Below are 23,421 nucleotides of genomic sequence, written 5' to 3' on the forward strand. Positions count from 1 at the left end.
ATTTGTCTGACGAGCCAAATAATTTTACCACATTTTATTTATTTGTTTATCTTATTTCAAGATACAGCATGGTAACAGGCTTTCCTTCCCAACAAGTCTGCACTTAATGTGACCAATTTACCTAGTTATGGAGGAAGCTGTTACACCAGGAGGAAACCCACATGGGCAAGGGGAGGAGGTACAAACTCCTCACAGATAACGGCAGGATTCAACCCAGGTTGTGGGCACTGTAATAGCATTATACTAACAGCTACACCAGCACACCATCCCAAAGTAGTTTGTTTATAGTGTGCCTTTTTGTAGAAAGGAAGGTCGTAAGAGAAGTATTGAAGGAACATTTCAAAAATTATTTCAGGGTTCTCTTCAAAGGAATTTCTGTTCTTAACTATGAAATTGCCAAGTGGCAAGACCATTGTTTGGTGGCAGATGATATTGAAAAATTGATCTGTCTATAATTGATGAACTACAAGCTTTTGGTCTATGATCAAGAATTTGAAGTTACATGCAGGTTAGCTCTCACCGTGGCCCGGTGTCTGACAATCTAGATAAATATGGAAAAGTGCAGAAGAGAAATTTAGGTCAATGGATCAGAGATCAATGGACCACGTAGAGCCAGGCTTGATACTGGTTCTTTCAAACAGTCTAAGCTAAAAGCAGCTATTCAAATGCTACAGTGTAATTTTGGCTAAGTATGGCAGGGAGCTCCATAGTTCTACAAACCTCTACATAAAACAAGTTTCTTTGGCTTTTTGTTCAAAAATACATTGGCTCAGATTTTCCTGGCAAGTGTAAAGAAGACAGAGGTTCCATGTATACTTAGTTAAACATGAAAGTCCAAACTTAAACTTTGCTACAATTCCTCTACATTACACTAGAGAATCACTGCTTGGGTTAGAAGTGACAAAGAATCTGAAACCCCATTCATTTCAATGGGTATTGGATATCTATGAACATGAAAGGAAATATGAAGGTTTTAATTATTTTGGTTTGATTCAGGATGTTTATTTATTGTGCTTAGAATTTTTTAAGTTATATACTTCAATTTTCATAGCTCTGAATTGTCTTTAAATGCGAGACATTTAAATCCTCCAAAAGCTACCAGGATTGCTGCTGCCTGGATTTGAGAGCATGTCTTATGAGGATAAATTAAGCAAGCTAGGACTTTTCTCTTTGGAGCAAAGGAGGATGAGAGGTGACATGATAGAAGTGTACAAGATGATAAGAGGCATAGATCGAGTGAATAGCCAGAAAACTTTTCCCCAGGCCTGTGGAAAGCGGCCAGTGAGTGAGTGGGCCAGTGAAGGACTGGAGCTTTGAGGCTTTGACTCGAAAGATTCTGGCAGTTTTGGCAGTTGGTCTGTGCAATCAAGTCAATCAAGATTTGAATAGATCAGCAGAAAGCCGTTGATTAGACAATAAAGATTTGAATAGCTCAGACTCAGCAGAAAGCAGCTAATTGGGCAGTCGAGGTCAGGTGACCAAGCATTTTGAAAAGCTCAAACAGATAAATAGAGAGGTAGCTCAAGCCAAGTGGCCAGTGAGTGAGTGGGCCAGTGAAAGAGTGGAGCTTTGAGGCTTTGACGAGAAGAGGCATTGAAAAGAAGAGGCTTGCTCGCAGTTAGTTTTTACAATGTCTCCTGAGACGGTGATGTGCCTCTCAAGTGAGATGTGGCAGTCTTGGGGGAAATCCCCTCTCCCGCAGAGTCACATCTGCCAGAAGTGCATACGGCTGGGCGATCTGGAAGACCGTGTAAGGAATCTGGAGCAGGAGCTGGGTGATCTTCGACTCATAAGGGAGAATGAGGCAGTCGTAGATGAGAGCTACAGGGAGGTAGTCACACCTAGGCTGTCAGAAGCAGGTTGTTGGGTGACAGTCAGAGGGGGGAAAGTGAAGGTGAGCAGACAGGTAGTGCAGAGTACCCCTGTAGCCATTCCGCTGAATAATAAGTTTACCGTCCTGGATACTGTCGGCGGGGACGACCGACCAGGTGTGAGACTCCGGCACTGAGTCTGACCCGGTGGTGCGGAAGGGTGGGACGGAGAAGAGGACAGCTGTCGTCATTGGAGACTCTATAGTCAGGGGAGCAGACAGGAGATTTTGTGGACGTGAGAAGGACACCTGCATGGTTTGTTGCCTCCTGGGTGCCAGGGTCCGGGATGTCTCTGACCGGGTGCACGACATCCTGGTACGAGAGGGAAAGCAACTAGAAGTCATGCTACATGTTGGTACCAGCGACATAGGCAGGAAGAGAAATGAGGTCCTGAAGTGTGAGTTTTGGGAACTAGGCAGAAGGCTGAAGAACAGGACCTCAAGGGTGACGTTCTCAGGATTGCTGCCAGTGCTACGTGACAGTGACGGTAAGAATTGGAGGAGATGGCAGTTGAATGCATGGCTCAGGAGTTGGTGCGGGGGCAGAGTTTTAGATTTTTGGATCATTGGGATCTCTTCTGGGGAAGGTGGGACCTGTACAGATTGGATGGGTTGCACCTGAACTCGAAGGGGAGCAATATCCTTGCAGGTAGGTTTGCTAGCATGGTTCGGGAGGGTTTAAACTAATTTGCAAGGGGGATGAGACCCAGAGCGATAGAGCAGTGAAAGAAGTGCATGGAGTAAAGCCAGATCTAACATACAGAGAGGCTTTGAGGAAAAAGAAGCAGAATAGACGGTGTAAAGACAGTAAGGTAGAAGGGCTGAAGTGTGTGTACCTCAATGCAAGAAGCATCAGGAACAAAGGTGATGAACTGAGAGGTTGGATACATACATGGAATTATGATGTAGTGGCCATTACAGAGACTTGGCTGGCACAGGGCAGGAATGGATTCTCAATATTCCTGGATTTCAGTGCTTTAAAAGGGTTAGAGAGGGCGGAAAAAGGGGAGGAGGGGTGGCATTACTGGTCAGGGATACTATTACAGCTACAGAAAGGGTGGGTAATGTAGCAGGATCCTCTTTTGAGTCAGTATGGGTGGAAGTCAGGAACAGGAAGGGAGCAGTTACTCTACTGGGGGTATTCTATAGGCCTCCTGGTAGCAGCAGAGATACAAAGGAGCAGATTGGGAGGCAGATTTTGGAAAGGTGCAAAAATAACAGGGTTGTTATCATGAGTGACTTCAACTTCCCTAATATTGATTGGCACCTGATTAGTTCCAAGGGTTTAGATGGGGCAGAATTTGTTAAGTGTGTCCAGGACAGATTCCTGTCACAGTATGTGGACAGGCCGACCAGGGGAAAGGCCATACTAGATCTAGTACTTGGTAATGAACCACGTCAGATCACAGATCTCTCAGTGGATGAGCATCTGGGGGACAGTGACCACCGCTCCCTGGCCTTTAGCATTATCATGGAAAAGGATAGAATCAGAGAGGACAGGAAAATTTTTAATTAGGGAAGGGCAAATTATGAGGCTATAAGGCTAGAACTTGCGGGTGTGAATTGGGATGATGTTTTTGCAGGGAAATGTACTATGGACATGTGGTCGATGTTTAGAGCTCTCTTGCGGGATGTTAGGGATAAATTTGTCCTGGTGAGGAAGATAAAGAATGGTAGGGTGAAGGAACCATGGGTGACAAGTGAGGTGGAAAATCTAGTCAGGTGGAAGAAGACAGCATACATGAGGTTTAGGAAGCAAGGATCAGATGGGTCTATTGAGTAATATAGGGAAGCAAGAAAGGAGCTTAAGAAGGGGCTGAGAAGAGCAAGAAGGGGGCATGAGAAGGCCTTGGCGAGTAGGGTAAAGGAAAACCTCAAGGCATTCTTCAATTATGTGAAGAAAAAAAGGATGACAGGAGTGAAGGTAGGACCCATTAGAGATAAAGGTGGGAAGATGTGCCTGGAGGCTGTGGAAGTGAGCAAGGTCCTCAATGAATACTTCTCTTTGGTATTCACCGATAAGAGGGAACTTGATGATGGTGAGGACAATATGAGTGAGGTTGATGTTCTGGAGCATGTTGATATTAAGGGAGAGGAGGTGTTGGAGTTGTTAAAATACATTAGGACGGATAAGTCCCCGGGGCCTGAAGGAATATTCCCCAGGCTGCTCCACGAGGCGAGGGAAGAGATTGCTGAGCCTCTGGCTAGGATCTTCATGTCCTCGTTGTCCACGGGAATGGTACCGGAGGATTGGAGGAAGGCGAATGTTGTCCCTTTGTTCAAAAAAGGTAGTAGGGGTAGTCAGGGTAATTATAGACCAGTGAGCCTTACGTCTGTGGTGGGGAAGCTGTTGGGAAGGATTCTTAGAGATAGGATCTATGGGCATTTAGTGAATCATGGTCTGATCAGGGACAGTCAGCATGGCCTTGTGAAGGGCAGATCATGTCTAACAAACCTGATAGAGTTCTTTGAGGAGGTGACCAGGCATATAGATGAGGGTAGTGCAGTGGATGTGATCTATATGGATTTTAGTAAGGCATTTGACAAGGTTCCACATGGTACGCTTATTCAGAAAGTCAGAAGGCATGGGATCCAGGGAAGTTTGGCCAGGTGGATTCAGAATTGGCTTGCCTGCAGAAGGCAGAGGGTCATGGTGGAGGGAGTACATTCAGATTGGAGGATTGTGACTAGTGGTGTCCCACAAGGATCTGTTCTGGGACCTCTACTTTTTGACCTGGGTAAAAGGGTGTGTTGGCAAGTTTGCAGACGACACAAGGGTTGGTGGTGTTGTAGATAGTGTAGAGGATTGTCAAAGATTGCAGAGAGACATTGATAGGATGCAGACGTGGGCTGAGAAGTGGCAGATGGAGTTCAACCCAGAGAAATGTGAGGTGGTACACTTTGGAAGGACAAACTCCAAGGCAGAGTACAAAGTAAATGGCAGGATACATGGTAGTGTGGAGGAGCAGAGGGATCTGGGGGTACATGTCCACAGATCCCCGAAAGTTTCCTCACAGGTGGATAGGGTAGTTAAGAAAGCTTATGGGGTGTTAGCTTTCGTAAGTCGAGGGATAGAGTTTAAGAGTCGTGATGTAATGATGCAGCTCTATAAAACTCTGGTTCGTCCACACTTGGAGTACTGTGTCCAGTTCTGGTCACCTCACTATAGGAAAGATGTGGAAGCATTGGAAAGGGTACAGAGGAGATTTACCAGAATGCTGCCTGGTTTAGAGAGTATGCATTATGATTGGAGATTAAGGGAACTCGGGCTTTACTCTTTGGAGAGAAGGAGGATGAGAGGAGACATGATAGAGGTGTCCAAGGTAATAAGAGGAATAGATAGAGTGGAGAGCCAGTGCCTCTTCCCCAGGGCACCACTGCTCAATACAAGAGGACATGGCTTTAAGGTAAGGGGTGGGAAGTTCAAGGGGGATATTAGAGGAAGGTTTTTTACTCAGAGTGGTTGGTGCGTGGAATGCACTGCCTGAGTCAGTGGCGGAGGCAGATACACTAGTGAAGTTTAAGAGACTACTAGACAGGTATATGGAGGAATTTAAGGTGGGGTCTTATATGGGAGGCAGGGTTTGATGGTCGGCACAACATTGTGGGCTGAAGGGCCTGTACTGCGCTGTACTGTTCTATGTTCTATGAGATGGCTAATACAAGGGGGCACAATATTAAGGTGATTGGAAGGAAGTAGAGGGGAGATGTCAGAGGTAAGTTTTAACACAGAGTGGTCAGTGAATGGAACACACTGTATGGGTTAGTGGTAGAGGTTGATACATTAGGGACATTTATGAAACTCTTAGATAGGTATATGAATAATTAGATTGAGCTTTGAATAGGTTAAAGGGTTGGTACAACATTGTAGGCTGAAGAGGCTATACTATGTTGTGATGTTCTATGTTCTGTGTAAAGATTTGGACAGTTAGTAACATTGGGCATGAATTTCCCTCAGTGTGTCTTTGTAGGTCCAGATATTACTGATGTCACACTGCTAGAATTTGGTCAGCTTTAGGCCAGCATGTTGGACCTTCCATGGGTAGGTATGAAACTGAGTTCACTGGGTTCAGTTGTTCAAGGCAATAGCAGTGGGCAGCGGACCAGTATCAGCAAGACCTGAGCCATGGTCTTTCCAGATTACAAACTGCTCTGATCTAGCTGAATTATTGTTAAATATTTTTGAGTGTTTCCTTTGTATTAACCTATATCTCCGTACTGATGGTGAGGAAAAAGCCCCAGCATAGATGTAATCTAGCTAGTGTTTTAATGAAGACTATATTCATTCCATCTATGCTGACATTGAGAATGAAATAGTTCTGCTATTGTTTTTATGATAAAGAACTTCTTCTGAAGTGTTCTGTCTAATATCATGATAACATGCTCATTTGAGAATTCTCTTCTATCTACAGCTAATGCCATGTATATGGGAAGCCAGGAGATGATGCAAGTTGTGCAAAGAGACAATTCCACTATAAAGCGCTTTTTGAATAAGGTACTGCTGTTTCAGGCTTGTAATGCAAATTCCGTTGGCTTATTTTTGAAATCAATCTTTCAAATACAAGTTAAAACGTTGTTCCAAATTGACCATCCCATCAAGTTTTGGACTGCTCCAATTATGGAATCCTCATAGTAAGAAATTCTTGGGATAACTTTTCCGGCATAAAGTCTGAATAATTCTTTAACAGCTGAGATTATTCATGTAGTTGTATGTTAAAAATCAATTCGAAGGTATGCATGTCCACTCAAAGTACATCTTAAATGTGTCCATGGTATCATTTAATGGATAGATATGTATAGTGCTGGATGGAAAGCATACGGTATCATGTATAATATCAAGACAAAGTACAGACTTTATTAGCCTATTGAGTGCAAGTAATGTAGGAAAGAAAGTAAGATTAATGGGTCACAGATTTTTATAATACTTGCAACCTAAGCTAAATACAGGTCCATTTTGAATTATTCTGAAAAAAATGAAAACACAGTCTCTTCTGACAAGCTCTAATCCCCCACTACCAAATAAATGTAGGTTTTGTTTAATGCAGATCATGGACTGCTGGTGATAAGGGAAAAAAAGGTTTGTATCAAAGTCTTCTCAACTTTCTTCAAGGACTATACACAGACATGAGTTTTGCCATGTCTACTAACTTCTACTGCTCAGTCGTCATCTTAGCAAGTTTTTATCTGAGTATTTATTGTTCATTAAGGTAAGTAATAGTTTGCTACCTTTCGGTAACAGCAGCAAGCCCTCCCACACCTAGTAAAGCACTACTGAATGCAGCAAGTGCCTCCATCCACAGAAAAGTTTTGACCCTGTACCCTATCATTGGACCCCCTCAACCAAACAGCTTTGCTCATTAAGTGAGAAACTTCTGGGCTTTGGTCCATAAAGGAAATTTCAAGTTTTGAACCCTCATCACAATCAACAAGTTGCCTGTCAACATAAGCAGCCTGCCAGTTTTAATGGAATGTGGCCAGATCATAATTAGGGATTGATCTTCCCATCGCCGCTTTGCCAAGGTGAAGCATATGTTCCTTTCATTACCCATCCAGTACCAAAACCTAATCTAGAAAACTTCAGTGCAGGCTTTCCTTAAGACTGTATTGTTCTGAAAGAGTATCATATGAATATCAGGTAAACCATGTGTGTTAGCCCCTTCAATTAATTCTATTAGCATAGAATAATACAGTACAGAAGCAGGTTCACTGGAAACTTTTATGTCTGTTGCTTGAAATTCCAGCATGTGCAGATTTCCTCGTGTTTGTGCCTTCTACCCATGATGTTGTGTTGAACTAATTAAACTAGTAATTAAATGCCTATAGGCATCCGTTAGTCTCATGAGACCTTGGATTTGCGCCTTGGAAGGTTTCCAGGGTGCAGGCCTGGGCAAGGTTGTATGGAAGACTGGCAGTTGCCCATGCTGCAAGTCTCCCCTCTCCACCGATGTTGTCCAAGGGAAGGGCACTAGGGTCGACACAGCTTGGCACTGGTGTCGTCGCAGGGAAATGTGTGATTAAGTGCCTTGCTCAAGGACACAACACACTGCCTCAGCTGAGGCTCGAACTAGCGACCTTCAGGTCACTAGACCAATGCCTTAACCACTTGGCTAAGCGCCAACGCAATTAAATTCCTGATTAAACTAGTTCCTACTGCCTACAAAGTCCTTTTATATGCCTATCGAAGAACCTCTTTATTACCTCTGCTGTATTTACTTCCACCACCATCTCAAGCACCCAACACTCTCTGTGTAAAATAGTTTGCTCTGTATCTCTCCTGTTGTACTGTTACATTTGAAACATTTATCTTCAACACTAATGGGGACTCCCAGAAGTGCCCTCTGTCAAATGACTGTGTGCAACGATTCTCATTGTAAGTTAATGTTGCAGGAGCTATCATTTTGCTAGATTTGAGCACATTTAGGTTAGGATTTGAAACATGATTCTGTACCTTCTTGAATGTATATTTTAAAATGTAATCGCTGCCTGCTGATTAGCTGTTATGTCTCCAGAATTAACTTCCTGCATTCAATGTTAGCAAACCTATTGATGAATTAAAAGAAAAGTTGTTCAGCATTTCAGCTGTTAAGACAAACACGGGCAGCTTTGAGACAGGCACATCCTCATTGTAATTAACCAGCTCTGAAAGAATCTGTAAAAGACCTCCAGTTAATACAGTACTTAACATTTAATAGATTCTATCTAAGAAGTTACTATGAAAAATCTGTGAAATTTGAGCACACACCACAGTTTGCTAATTATGACAAGGCCAAGGTAAGGTCTTTGTCAGTGTTATCCACTATCATCACATTTCTTTATTCTTTCCTTATATGCTGCAGTTATTATGTAGTTTTATGTAGTTGATGCAGTTTCAAATAGATGAGTTATATAAAGGGACAGCATGCACTCATAATCCTTCTCTCACTACCTGCACAATTAAAATAGAGCTGCTCACAATTAGGGGAATGGTGTACAGGTATTCGTCTTTAGTTGTTGAGGAAACATGCCAGATGAAATGAGGTCTTGTACATTCAGATGTTAGTGAACTGTTATCAAACAACCTGCCATGGAAACTTAATTTTACAGCTGTGCATTCACATTCCTTCAGGATTATATTAAGGTTGGAGATTTAACAGTAATGCTTATGCCAAATACTCTACTCATTGCTGCTCAGATGCCAGTGAAATTTTAATGACATAAAAATGTAGTATTCTTTCTGCAATTCACTAGCATTAGATCTAGTGCAGTGGAATGGCCAGTAAATAATTAAATGTAAAGGTAAAATATGAAACTTTGCCCAAAGTTAAGTTAAACTGCTATTACTATTGAAGATATTGTACCTGTTAGTTTATGCTGATAATAATAACTCTGCTAGCAACATGTATTGCAGTATTTAGAGTCACTTTACCCATCTTTCATTCTTCTAGAATGTGCTCAGTATTTACTTGATTTCAAAAATTATTGCTTGCCATTAACATGTTTCTGTTTACTCAAAAGCTGTTGTCACCATTCACCGAACTGTCTCTTCTTGATTTTCTGTGCAAAGCTGCATTGTTGCTCGATATAGCCATTCACCCTACCTGGTGCAGGGTGTCAGTAGCATCTGTGATAAGCTAACGATGAAAAAGTTCTTCAACCAAACAGATTGGGGAATCCTTTCAGTCCCTATGGATCAGCTGGGGTGGTGGATGACTGAAAGCATTGTAGCTAGGAGTTGGTTACACTGTAGGTTCAGAAAGATAGATGCATAACTATCAGGAATGGCGGGCAGACAATACCTGTGGCTATTGCCCTCTTTGAATACTGTTGAGGGGATAGCCTGTCAGGGGAAAGCAGCAGAACACAGATCAGTGGCACCACATCTAACTCTGCTGAGCAGCAAGGACTCAGCAGGCCAGAGTGATAAGGGACTTAATAGTATGGTAGGGGAGGGATGGGGTCAGACAGGCTAGTAGTATAACTCCACCTTGATGTGTTGCCTTCAGGGTGCCAGGGTCAACATTCTGAAGGGAGAGAGTGAGTAGCTGAAAGTTATGATCCATGGCAGTCCCAATGACATGGGTAAAGAGAGAGACAAGGTCCTGTAAAAGGAATTTAGAGGGTTAGGTAAGAGCTGAAAAGCAAAACCTCTAAGGCAATAATCTCAGGATAACTCCCTTTGCCACAAGGTAGTGAGTTTAGAGTTGGGTAGACAGAATGGCTAAATGTATGGCTCAGGAGCTGGATAAGGCTTCAGATATATTGATAGCTGTAATTGTTCCTGGGTGGGATAACCTGAACAAGGACAATTTACACCTAAACTAGAGGGGGACTACTAAGCTGACGGGAAGATTTTCCATTCAAGCTAAAGACACGGGCAGATGGAACCCGAATGCAGTAGGAAGCATATGTAGTAAATGGAGCAGGCAAGTCTCATGGGCAGTGCAACCAGAGATGATTGGGGAGGCATATGAGAGCTGTAATCTTAGCTGTATTTACTTTAATACAAGGAGACTTTCAGCTAAAATGCATAAACTGAGAACATAGATTGACATGAGATTATGATATTATGGCCATCACAGAAATGTGACTGAGGGAAGGACAGGATTGGCGGCTCAATTTTCCTGGGTATAGCAGGTGTGATGGGGGAATTCCAAAAGGAGAGGAGATGTTGCAATGTTGATCAGGGAAAGAATTACAGCAATACTCAGGGAAGGTTTAAGAAAGGGGCAATCACTTTGATTGATTATATCACAGGCCTCCAAATAGTCAGGAGGATTTGGAAGAACAAATGCGTCGACATGCAAAAGGGTTAGGATTGTAGTAGTTGGTGATCTTTCCCAATATTGACTGGGACTAGCGTAAAGGGGCCCAAATGGGATGAAATTTTTGAGTGCATCCAGGAAAATTTTTATAGCAGTGTGTAGAGAGTCCTACTAGGAAGGGAACTGTACTCAACCTTAGGGAAATGAGTGGTGTTTGTTGGATTCTGATGTTTTAATCGAAGGTTTTTACAGAAGTCAGGAAAGAGGCACAAACTTCACCATTGTTTTAATCATTAATAGAACATAGATAAATTGAAATGAACAGTGATAGAGGTCTACTAAGTGAAGAGAGAGAGAGATAAAGCGAAAACAACACTACTTTGAGGTGAGCTATTTTGTACCTATAAGGAAATTTCATTCAAATTTGTAGATGAGAGTCAACCAATGAGATACCCTCTATACAAATAAGGCAGTACAAAGAAATGCTTCCAGAATTATACTTTGTATAACCACTAGGGGAAAACACTAAACAACTGCATATACATATTGTGACCACTTAGAAGCTTACTAGGCAGTTACTTGCATATAAGAACTACTTAAAATACAAGCAGTTAATTAATTGTTAAACTACAAAGAAAGTAACAATTAAACAGTCTAATCTAAGAATTAAACAGTCGGATCCAACAGTGTCTCTGTAGAAAATCTTTGTGAACAGTGACAATAACTCAGTAAGATTTGTAGTCACTGAAAGGGATAAATTGGACACAGAATTAAGTTCTAAATCTAAAGGAGTGCTGATTTCAATTACAAGAAATGACTGGTAAAAGTATATTGGGAGCTGCTGCAAGAGGGAAAAACAGCAGTGGGACACATTTTTAAAGCAAAACACTAAGAGTTCTTGGGTGGCAAGGTGGAGATACATGTCTACCTAAGGAGGTGTGAGGCGCTCTTTCCCACCATTAGCCTACAGATCACCCTTGGGCAAGGTGTAGCACCATGATCAGGGTTACATAGATGGTCGTGTGAGCAGCTGGTGCATATCACAAGTCCTGGATATGCAACCACTGATGCCAGGCAGACAACCTCTGAAGAATATTGATAATCGCTGGGGGTACCTGAATTGTAAAGACACTAACTAGTGGAAGGCAATGGCAAACCAGTTCTGTAGAAAAATTTGCCCAAAGTTAGCATGGTTATAGGGCCATGATCACCCATGTCGTACAACACAGCCCATATGGGTGAGGAGTAATAGTTCAGTCACCATGTTCCTATATGGCAAGAGGCAAATAAACTTTGGGACTAAGGAGCTTGCTTAACAATAGAAATTAAGGATTTGATCAGAAACAAGAAGAAGCATATGTCAGATATAGGAAATTGTTATGTGAGTCCTTTGAGGTTTATAGGGGATATAAGAGAGATCTAAAGAAAGCATCCAGGAGGATGAAAGGGAGCATGAAATGGCCCTGTCCATCAGAAATAAAGAGAATTTCACAGCATTCCATGTATATTTGAAGCAAGAGGATATCAAAGGGGGAGTCTTTGTGTGGAACCAGGGATTATGTGTGGTATTCTGCATGAATCCTTTGCATCAGCATTCACCAGGAGGAAGATGGAGATTAGGGAGGTGTATGCTAATAGTCTAGAATGTGTGTATATTGGGAAAGAGTAAGGGTTAGAGATATAAGATAGACAAATCCCCAGGGCCTGATGAAATCTGTCCCAAGGAGATATTGCAAGCAAGGGAGGGGACTGCTAGAGCTCTGATGGAAAAGTTTGCATCATTTTTAGCTGAGTGTGAGGTACCGGAAGAATGGAGCATTGAATATGAAATGTTGTTCCTGTATTCAAGAAGGGCAGTAGGGATAAGTCAAGAAACTATAGGCAGTAGGCCTATGTCTGTAGTAAGTAAACTATTGGGGGGGAAATACTTTAGGGGTTGGGTTTATAATTGGGAAAGGTATAGTAGGTACTGATTTGGGAGAGCCATTCTGGTTTTGTGCATGGGAAATCTTGCCTCACAAATCCAGCTGAGTTTCTTGATGAGGTTCCTATGAAAAATGATGAAGGCAAGTTGGTACTCGTGGACTTTAGCAAGGACCTACAGGGTAGACAGGTCCAGGAAGTTGCAATATGCGCATCTGAGATGTTTTGGAAAACTAAATCCATATTTAACTTAGTGATAGGAGGCAGAGGGTAATGGTGGAAGGTTGCTTTTCTGTCTGGAAGTCTCTAACCTCAGGGATCAGTGCTGAACCTTTTGTTGTTATCAGGTGACTTGGATGAGATCCCTAAGGTCTGGTAAGTACGTTTGCTGATGACACAAAGATTAGTGAAGTTGTAATTAGCAAGCATGGTTGCCTAAGCATACAGAGGGAAGTAGATCAGCTGGAAAGTTGGGCAGAGCAGTGGCAGATGGAATTTAATCCAGATGAGTGTGAGGTAATGTATTTTGGGTCCTGTGATACTGGCAGGACTTGTACGTATGGGTAGTCTCATGCTGGCTGGAATCTTAAAAATTGTTGATGTACAAGGGGACCTTGTTCAGAGCTCCATGAAAATGATGACATAGGCAGTTATTGAAAAAGAAATTTAGCTTGTTTGCATTCATAGTCAGGCAAATTGAGAATAAATGTTGGGCTTGACGTTGCAGCTATATAAGTCATTGTTTTAGGCCATACTTGGAATGTTGTTTACAATTTTGGTCAGCGCACTATAGGAAAAATGCGGTAGTGCTAGAAAGACTGCTGAAGAGGCTCACTGGGATGTTGCCTGGAATGGAGGATTTTAGTAACAATTGTAATTGGATAGACTAAAATTTTTCATTGCAGTACAGGAAGCTGAGTGGTGACCTTTTGGAGATATGTGGGCATACATAAGGCAGACTATCCACCATTTTTGCAGGGTAGGGAGTCTAAAACTAGAGGGCATAGTTTTAAGGTTGCGAGGAAATAGTCGATAGAGATACACAGGGCAAGTATTTCATACAGACAACGGTGACAATATGGAATAAGCTGCCAGAGGATGTAGAAGAGGCAAATACAAACACACTTAAAAGAACATTTGGAGATAATGGAATAGAGGGATGTGGAACAAATGCAATAAAATGGGATTAGCATTGATTGACGTCCTTGATTGGCATGAACGAATTGGACTGAATGGCCTGATTCAGTGCTAGATGTGACATGCAAAATATAAACGTAAAAGTTAAAACTACAAATGTCAAGCTAGATTTATATTAGAAAGCGAAGACTGGGGGGAAATATAGATCTTTAAAAAAACAGAAAAATAAAAGATCTAGTTAGGGAAACATAATTTTCAGTTAAATCTCCAACAATTAAACAATCCTGAAGAAAGTGTCTGGATAAATGTAGAATTAATCTCAAGTTCACCTTCTGGGCAACAACTTTCTATGAAGTCCCTTTCAGTGGTTTGCCTGCATTGAATTTTAAAATGTTGAATTTGTTTTTTTTTTGCGTAAGTCAATTTATAGTTTTGGGATGTTTCTCAATACTACATCCTCTTAATTGTGGGGAGTTAATACACATCTGTTCTTTGTGTTTTCCTGTCCTTTCCCCCAGAACTACCACAGGGTGATGGAATGTCATGATAAGTAGGAAGACAGGAGAGACAGTGAGTGCTTAGTGAACTGGGATGATGAGTGTACATGATGTTCCTCTCCTGTTTCCCTCAAATACACATGCATATGTGTAGTAGATCACATCTGCTGAGACCCATGAAAACTGTCGACAGTAATCCCATAACTAGCCAATTCCCAGGCATAAGCCAAAAGTCAGCACTAGCTCTGGGATACTTGCACTGTGCCAATTGACTTCTGTAGATATCCCAGCTTTCAGGCTAGAAAATAAATGGCCAGTAGTCCTATTAAAAGGAATGGAAAAGGTGAGTAGAGGTTTTCATTTGACTTATTCGAGTAATTTAAATATTTTAGTTGTTTTTAAGTCCATGTGCATTTTTTATAGTTTTCATCTTGTAAATTTTTGCAGGTAATTTTAATTGTCTTGACATCATCTGCGTTTTCGGAAGGTCCAGGGTGCTTTTGAATGCTTGTGACCACATTGGCTGTCAAAGCCATTCTGTCAATGTGGCTGATCACTTGCAGTTTGTGAGCCCCTACACTGCATACCCTGTGCTAAACTTTTCCAGTGGCCGAGAGCCAAGCTACCTGGCAAAGCCTGCATCCTGAACCACATAAAACACTGTAATTTGGATGAGGCAGTTGGGAGTCTTGAGCCTCACTATGTCTCTAAAGACCTTGTACAATTAGTTTTGCTGCTATGTTCTGGTGGGATCCATTTTGCTTAAGTTCTCTCTGATTTCCTTTTGATCCATCCTGTGTGGATTCAGTTAGCCCCCTCCACTGGCATGCAGGAATGAATATTTTGGTTGCTACTGTCAGAATCTTTTTGTCAAGGGTCAACTGGCGGTCTTTTTCAAATGACCTCATGACCTCATTTAAGGGAAGGTGGATGTATGAAAGCCAAGGTGGCACAGTGGTGCCACAGATATTGCCTCGGCTTCACAGCTTCAGCAACCCAGGTCCAATCCTGACCACCAGTGCTGTGTGTGCAGAGTTTGTACATTGTCCCTGCTCTGAGTGACTTTCCTCCAGGTACTCCATTTTGGTCCCGCCCCTAAAAGACATACTGGTTGGTTGATTAAGCAGCTGTTGTAATTCTCCTAGGAGAATCAGGGAGAGCTGAAGGACACACAACAAGAGAATAGGTTATGGGGAAATGTACAGGAATGAGATTAATTTATTATTATTTAGAGATGCAGCGTGGAATAGGCCTTTCCACCCCAACAAGCCATGTTGACCAGCGACCCACCTATTTAACCTGAGCCTAATCACAGAACAATAACCTACTAACAGATACAAGTTTGGACTGTGGGAGGAAACTGGAGCACCGTGCGGATCTCTACGCAGTTCACGGAGGGGAGAATATACAAACTTCTAGATGGCAAAGGAATTGAATTCTGAACTGTGGAACGACACCATGAGCTGTAATAGTGTCACACTAACTACTATGCTACCATGGCGCCCTAGTGAGATTAATGAGATTACTTTGAGAACTGGCATGGACTCAATGGGCCAATTGGTCTCCTTTTGTGTCATGAAATGAAAAGTATAAGAATGCCAAAATCAAACTGTGGAAGGTTGTTCCCAGCTGAAAAAATCATAATTGCACATCCCTACACTCTGAAGGCTCAGTAAATCCCTTGTTTCCACCCATCTGAGCTGATCATATAAACAGCTGTACTTCATAATTCTGAGCCCACCTTACCCTAAAAGGAGCATAAAAGCAGGAAAGATAGCTTTGTTGCTCTACTGGTCCCCATTGTTCAACATGAAACCATGTAAGTTCATACTTTTCCGAATACATCATAAGTAAGTCTAAAAGAAGGATAAAATTTAGGCTGGAAAACCACAAGGAAAACTTGCTTGCCTTGATTATATATTGAAATTCTATCAAGAGTTGTAGAATATTCAGATCTGAATTTTGAAGATTGATTTACCAGTAGGCTGCATGTTAAATAATGTTGCCAAATTGTGGGAAAAGGAGTCTAATGGAAGCACATGTACACAGGTACAGAACATAACAGCAGAATATTTTATATGTGGTGAGAAGTTGGATGATGCTGACATTCATAAGGACCAAGTGCACACAAATCAGTTTTAGACTGCTGAACCAAGAAGGGGGTCTACAGCAAAAATTCTGTAGACTGGTTCCAAAGATAGCAATTTTGCTATATGAGATTAAGGAGACTCAGTTTATGTTCTCCAGAGTTTAGAAGAATGGCAGGAGATTTCATAGAAACTCACAAAAGTCTCACAGGATTTTAACATCTGGATACAGACTGGTTGTTTCTCCTGGCTAAGGATATGGAACCAAGAGTAATAGTCTAAAATAAGGGATAGGCCTTTTCAGACTGAAATGAGAATTGGAATTCCTTACTTCAGAAGGCTGTAGTTCAGTCATTGAGTTGATTAAAAACAGAGTCCAATGGAGTTTTGGACATCAGGAGAATCGAGAGATATAAGTTCAGGAACTCCAGGAAAATGAGCTGGAGTTAGAAGATCACTCATGACGTTAAAGAATGGCAGAGCAGTTTCAAAGTAGCAAGTGACCGGCTCCTGGCCCTTTTCTTATGTTCTTATAAAAGGTATTATTTGTTGTGAAGAAAGCAATTATTTATGTAATTGTTATATTGACCAACAGATTGTTTATTGCAGTATTTTTTAGTGATGATATGTACTGTACCTATTACAAAATGCATACATATAAACAATGTTACTGTTAAAGTTTTGTACATGTGCAGCCAATTATGACTTATTCAATTTGTGCTGGATATTCCTTTGCCAATCTTTATTTTTCCCAACTTTGAAAGTTTTGTACTACGGTCAGTTTCCTGAGACTCTTTCATTTTGTGCAAACTTCACCATCTGTATATCCCACTATAGAAATTTTCCAGTATAGATTGCAGGGCCCCACATCAAACCTGGCTTCTTTACTCTCTCTTGTCACTACTGGTTTGCAGCCATATCACAGCATCTGCTTGAAACCCATTCTACTTAAAGCACAGATCCCAGCCCTCTACTTGTACTCCCACATAGATTCAAGTGACTATCTTCCTTTCATGGACAAGGATTTTCTCTCAATCCCTATTCTATTGTAAATCCAAAATTCAGCAATCCAAAACGAGCCACTGCTCCTGATCCACTAACCCCGTGCCAGAAAAGCCACTTCATTCAGGGTGGAAGAACTGCTAAATTGGGCATTGAACAGGAAGATATATTACCTAAGTATATTAATGAAGATAAGGTTTGAAAGAAGGTATTTCAGAAAGAGAGGGAATCAGTAAAGCAGAGATTTGTAGGTAAGAACAAAGTTATCATATTGAACAGCAACAAGAATAAACTATGTTCAACAAAACTTGGGAAACAGAATAACAGACAAGAAAAAGGAGACAATAACAAGAAGAAGTCATAGTTTTGTTTTGTTCTTAACCACATGCTGCATCAAAGACCAAACTATTGTCATTAATTCTATTTACATAGCTACAATGAAGGCTTTCATAAAAATAAGTTGGTTGCAGTGATGCAGAGTCTTTATCTCCAGTGATGCTTTTGTGAAAATTTGTCTTGGAATTATGAGATTTCAAAATTGTATTTTGGAATATTTAACTATTTAGAAAAGATCCTCAAGTGTACTCCATAGATTTTTTTATGATATAGTGGCAGGATTTAAACCAGATGGATAACAGCTGGAAGCATGCAGTAGTACAGGAGACACCCTAATCACTTCTAGTGATAGATGTAACTCATTGTATTCCCCAAGAGTGCTTTCCATTACTAAGTGTAATAGACCATTTTCAAACTTGTCTTTCATCTGGGTATGGAATGTTTATTAGCAATATTTCTGCACCTAAGTTGCTTGATTTCTTCAAAATAAACAGCCACAGCCTTGATAATTAACTTCCGATTTCTTGTTCTAGTTTTATTTTTCCTTCTGTTATTTAAGGTTTAATCTTACGATCGTGGGTCACTTTAGTCCTTTCCTGGGCATTAAAAATTAGCTAAAAGCTCCTTGATTAGCAATTCTTTTTTAACAGTTGTGGTGCAGAATCCATGAACCTAAGATTTATAAATAACCAATTTTAAAAAAAGCAATGATTTTCTTTTCACACTGGAAACATAAATCTCAAATTTTTGGTATATTCAACATTTTTTTATTATTGATGGATCAAAATAGTTCTTTTTCTGTATGAATGACTTAAAAGATATTGTAATGACTTACATTAGCTTCGGTTTTCCTGGAATTCCCTCAACCTGTTTGCGTGGCTCAAAAACTGCAGAATTTTGGAAGAAAATGAATTTCCTACTGAACTATAATATAGCCAAGTTTCTCAAGCCTTTATTGAACTATAAGACCAAACTAATCTCTACCTATAAAAGTAGCCAGGCTCCTGACTCCCAAGTGTGAATACTCTCCAGCTGTTAACTTACAGGGTGCCATAATGATTCAAATTTACTTTCTGATCTTTTAGTTATTATTTTCGACAGCATATTTGACACCAGCTCCTGAGATCTGCTTATTAACTTGGTTGCATCAAGGGATATCCAATTAGGTAGCCAAAACAATGCTTAAAAAGGCTGTGTTTGATATACAAAGCTGATACTAAAATGGATAGAGGCAGAATAGATTTGGGCTTATTCTATAGAGAATAGACAGGTGCTTGGCATAAACAAAATGGGATTGAGATCATACTGACAGGAAATGTTATATTTTCATCTTTAATTTTATCCTATACCATTGTTCTGAATATTTTTCATTACAAAGCTTTTTTAACAATATTTTAAAAATAAGCTTTCATTGCTGCAGTGGGAGGGAATAAAATAATCATGATTTAAGCCATCTGAAGCAGGCTGACATGTTAAGTTTGATGGAGATTGAGTTCAGTGTCACTACTCTTGTAAGGGTTGGACAGCAGTTCCACCTCTTACAAGGCCAAAAGAAAATTCTTTCAGATGTCCAGACTCAATGCAACAAGGTCCCTGCCATTTCAAAGTAGGTTTAAACAGAATTATGCAAGATGTTTGGCAGAATGCACTATAATAAATTTAGGGCCCACTTGTTGCTATATATGCCTTCAGAACTTATCATCATTTTTTGGTCCTGATGAAGGGTTTCGGCCCAAAACGTTGACCGTTTTTCATTTCCATGGATGCTGCCTGACCTCCAGCATTTTGTGTTCTTTGCCATTCCGCAGTCAAAGCCACTTAGATCACATTTCTTCCCCATTCAGATGTTTGGTCTGAACAACAGGTGAACCTATTAACCATGTCTGCATGCTTTTATGTACAAAGATGAGAAAACTGGAAATGCTGAAAATCCAAGAAACACACACAATGATGGAGGAACTCAGCAGACCAGGTAGCATCTGTGAAAAAGAGTAAACAGTCGAAACATTGACTGTTTTATCTTTCCCATAGATGCTGCCTGGCCTGCTGAGTTCCTCCAGCATTTTGTGTGTGATGCTTTTATGTGTTGTTTTGCTGCCACATGATTGGCTGATTAGATATTTGCATTAATGACCAGGTGTACAGGTTTACCTAATAAAGTGACCACTAAGTGTATATTGTCATGGTATCCAGAATCCAATGAGACAAGTTATTTCTGTAATAACATTCAGAGCGAATTCAATGTGCTGCTGTTCCAGCAGAGAATACTGGCAGAGCATGAGAACAGTTCTCCCAAGTTAGTAAAGAGATCTGTTCTAAAAGAAGGCCATGGACTTATCACAGACTAACTCCAACCGACTAGTCCCAATGGCATTGATATCCTCATGAGACTGATATCATCACCTGTGTGTAGTTGATATTATTTATCAGTTCGTAGCCTAAGACAAAATGTTACGCAGGTATTGTTGGTTGCAGGAATGGAATTACTTCCAAGTAACTTCCACATAAAACACATCTTCAATAAGCACTTGGTTCACATCAAATTTATAGCTAAGGATGCAAGAATATTGTTTCTCTTGGATCTTGTTTATGGTGTCCCAAAGGAATTGTAGCAGTTGGGACAATCACTTTATAGCGCCAGTGATCACTGATCAGGGTTTGATTACCGCTGCTGTCTGTAAGAAGAGTGTATATTCTCCGTGTGACTGTGTGGATTTCTCCAGGTGCTCCAGTTTGGTCCTACCTTCCAAAGACATACATTAGGGTTCCGTTAGTGAGTTGAGGCCATGCTATGTTGGAGCAGAAACATGGTAACACTTGCAGACTGCCCTAGCATATTGTTCTGACTGCATTGGATGTTGACACAAAATGATGTATTTCACTGTATGTTTCGATGTTTCAATGTGCATATGTAAAATAAACCTAATTTTTAATCTTTACTAGTTACTTCTCAGCATGCAGTAGCCAGTCATTTTGCTCCTGGAAATAATAATTTATTGTTATCAGAAAGTAAAATTACCACAATAGCCTTTATGTTCTCAGTAAATAACATTAATATTTCTGTGCAGTCATACTGGTCTGTATTTCAAAGAAGCTGAAATATATTGGTACAAGTCTTATTGCAACTGCAGGGACTAATGAGACCATACCTAGAGTATTTCAAATAGCTTTTTGTCAGCTAATTGAGGGAAACCAGTCTGCCTTGTTGTAGTTCTATATTTAAGCCAAGAACTTCTACTTTGCACCCATGGGACCTCTCTGGCCCTAAACCTGCTGTGCTTTTTTCTGCATTACTTTAGTCCACGCGAGGAGGAACCTGAGGTCACATCACCCCAGCAAATATGCCCATCAAGCTCGAAAGCTTCACTCATAACCAAAAACAGGTGTGAACAATAATTTAAATGTCTGAATAGCTTTCCTTTCCCTGAAACATGCCAATCTAGATGCCTGTCATAACCCTGTCCTGTATCTTCCAACTGGACAGAGCTTATTGTTCAAGCTACTGAAAATGAAGTACACATCATTACTGTAAATATAACATGTAGTCCATCCCTTCCATCCTCTCCAACCTCAAATCCCAATCTCTTCTTTTAATTTGGAACAATTTAAATCCAAACTCATCATGAAGTTTTAAGACTTAGTTACCTGTACCTTCTCTACAACTGAATCCTCAACTTCCTCATTGGCAAAACTTAGTCATTGTGGATTGATAACATCACATCATTACTGAACTTCAGCACAGGTGCACCTCAAAGCTGCGTACTGAGTCCCTCCTCTACTTTCCAAACACACATGATCGTGTGGCTAAACACAGCTCCATGCCATGTTCAGATCTGCCAACAACACAATTGTTGTTGGATGATTCAAAGATGGTGATGAATTAACTTATCAGACTGAAATACAAAAAGTTGCTTCGGATACATAAAGTGTAAAAGATACTCAAGAGTGGATATTGGATTGCTGGAAAACGATGCTGGAGAGGTAGTAATGGGGGACAAGGAAATGGAAGATGAAGATCACCCCTGTGACTAGTGGTGTGCCACAGGGATCAGTGCTGGGTCCATTGTTATTTGTCATCTATATCAATGATCTGGATGATAATGTGGTAAATTGGATCAGCAAATTTGCTGATGAATCAAAGATTGGAGGTGTAGTGGACAGTGAGGAAGCCTGCAGAGGGATTTGGACCAGCTGGAAAAATGGGCTGAAAAATGGCAGATGGAGTTTAATACTGACAAGTGTGAGGTATTGCACTTTGGAAGGACAAACCAAGGTAGAACATACAAGGTAAATGGTAGGGCACGGAGGAGTGCAGTAGAACAGAGGGTCCTGGGAATATAGCTACAAAATTCCCTAAAAGTAGCTACAAAATTCCCTAAAAGTGGCATCACAGGTAGATAGGGTCGTAAAGAGAGCTTTTGGTACGTTGGCCTTTATTGAGTATTGAGTATAAGAGCTGGAATGTTATGATGAGGTTGTATAAGGCATTGGTGAGGCCAAATTTGGAGTATTGTGTACAGTTTTGGTCACCAAATTACAGGAAGGATATTAATAAGGTTGAAAGAGTGCAGAGAAGATTTACAAGGATGTTGCCGTGACTTGAGAAACTGAGTTACAGAGAAAGGTTGAATAGGTTAGGACTTTATTCCCTGGAGCGTAGAAGAATGAGGGGAGATTTGATAGAGGTATATAAAATTATGATGGGTATAGATAGAGTGAACGCAAGCAGGCTTTTTCCACTGAGGCTAGGGGAGAAAAAAACCAGAGGATATGGGTTAAGGTTGAAGTGGGAAAAGTTTAAAGGGAACAATGGGGGTGGGGGGGGACTTCTTCACACAGAGAGTGGTGGGAGTGTGGAATGAGCTGCCAGATGAAGTGGTAAATGTGGGCTCATTTTTAACTTTTAAGAAAAACTTGGACAGGTACATGGATGAGAGGTGTATGGAAGGATATGGTCCGTGTGCAGGTCAGTGGGACTAGGCAGAAAAATGGTTCAGCACAGCCAAGAAGGGCCAAAAGGCCTGTTTCTGTGCTGTAATGTTCTGTGGTTCTATGAACTGAATAAGTATTTTGCATCAGCAAAAGTATTTTGTGAAAGACACTACTAGTATGGTGGAAGTTCCAGGTGTCACGGGTCATGAAGGGTGTGAAGCTACCATAACTAGAGAGAAGGTTCTTGGCAAACTGAAAGGCCTGAAGGTAGATAAGTCACCTGGGCCAGTTGGTGTACACCCCAGGATTCCGAAATAGGTGGCTGAAGAGATTATGAAGGCATTAGTAATGATCATTCAAGAATTACAAGATTCTGGAATGATTCCGGAAGACTGGAAAATTGCAAACGCCACTCCACTCTTCAAGATATATAGAAAAAACCTACGGCCCTTCAGCCCACAATCTGTGCCGAACATGTACTTACTTTAGATATTACCTAGGGTTAACCATAGCCTTCTATTTTTCTAAGCTCCATGTACCTCTCCAGGAGTCTCTTAAAAGACCTTATTGTATCCACCTTCACCTAAGTCGCCGGCAGCCCAGTCCATGCACTCTCCACTCTCTGCATAAAAAAACCTACCCCTGACATCCCCTCTGTACCTACTTCCAAGCATCTTAAAACTGTGCCCTTTCGTGTTAGCCACTTCAGCCCTAGGGAAAAAGCCTCTGACTACCCACATGATCAATGCCTCTCATTATCTTGTACACCTCTATCAGGTCACCTGTCATCCTCCGTTGCTCCAAGGAGAAAAGCCCAAGTTCACAACCTACTCTCGTAAGGCATGCTGCCCAATCCAGGCAACATCCTTGTAAATCTCCACTACACCTTTTCTATA

The 23,421-nt window shown here is 41.0% G+C and overlaps 1 protein-coding gene across 6 annotated transcripts in view; it reads left to right on the forward strand.

The window, feature by feature from the left end:
* ldah (lipid droplet associated hydrolase) overlaps window positions 1–23,421 on the forward strand; it is a 326,412-nt gene that overhangs the window by 292,749 nt on the left and 10,242 nt on the right. For all 6 annotated transcript variants that reach the window (XM_072251329.1, XM_072251330.1, XM_072251331.1 and 3 more), the window contains exon 6: window positions 6,283–6,365. In XM_072251329.1, coding sequence (XP_072107430.1) covers window positions 6,283–6,365 — 83 coding nt within the window. The remainder of the gene's footprint in view (window positions 1–6,282; window positions 6,366–23,421) is intronic.

The sequence above is a fragment of the Mobula birostris genome, chromosome 2, assembly GCF_030028105.1.
Source record: "Mobula birostris isolate sMobBir1 chromosome 2, sMobBir1.hap1, whole genome shotgun sequence".
Classification (NCBI taxonomy): domain Eukaryota; kingdom Metazoa; phylum Chordata; class Chondrichthyes; order Myliobatiformes; family Myliobatidae; genus Mobula; species Mobula birostris.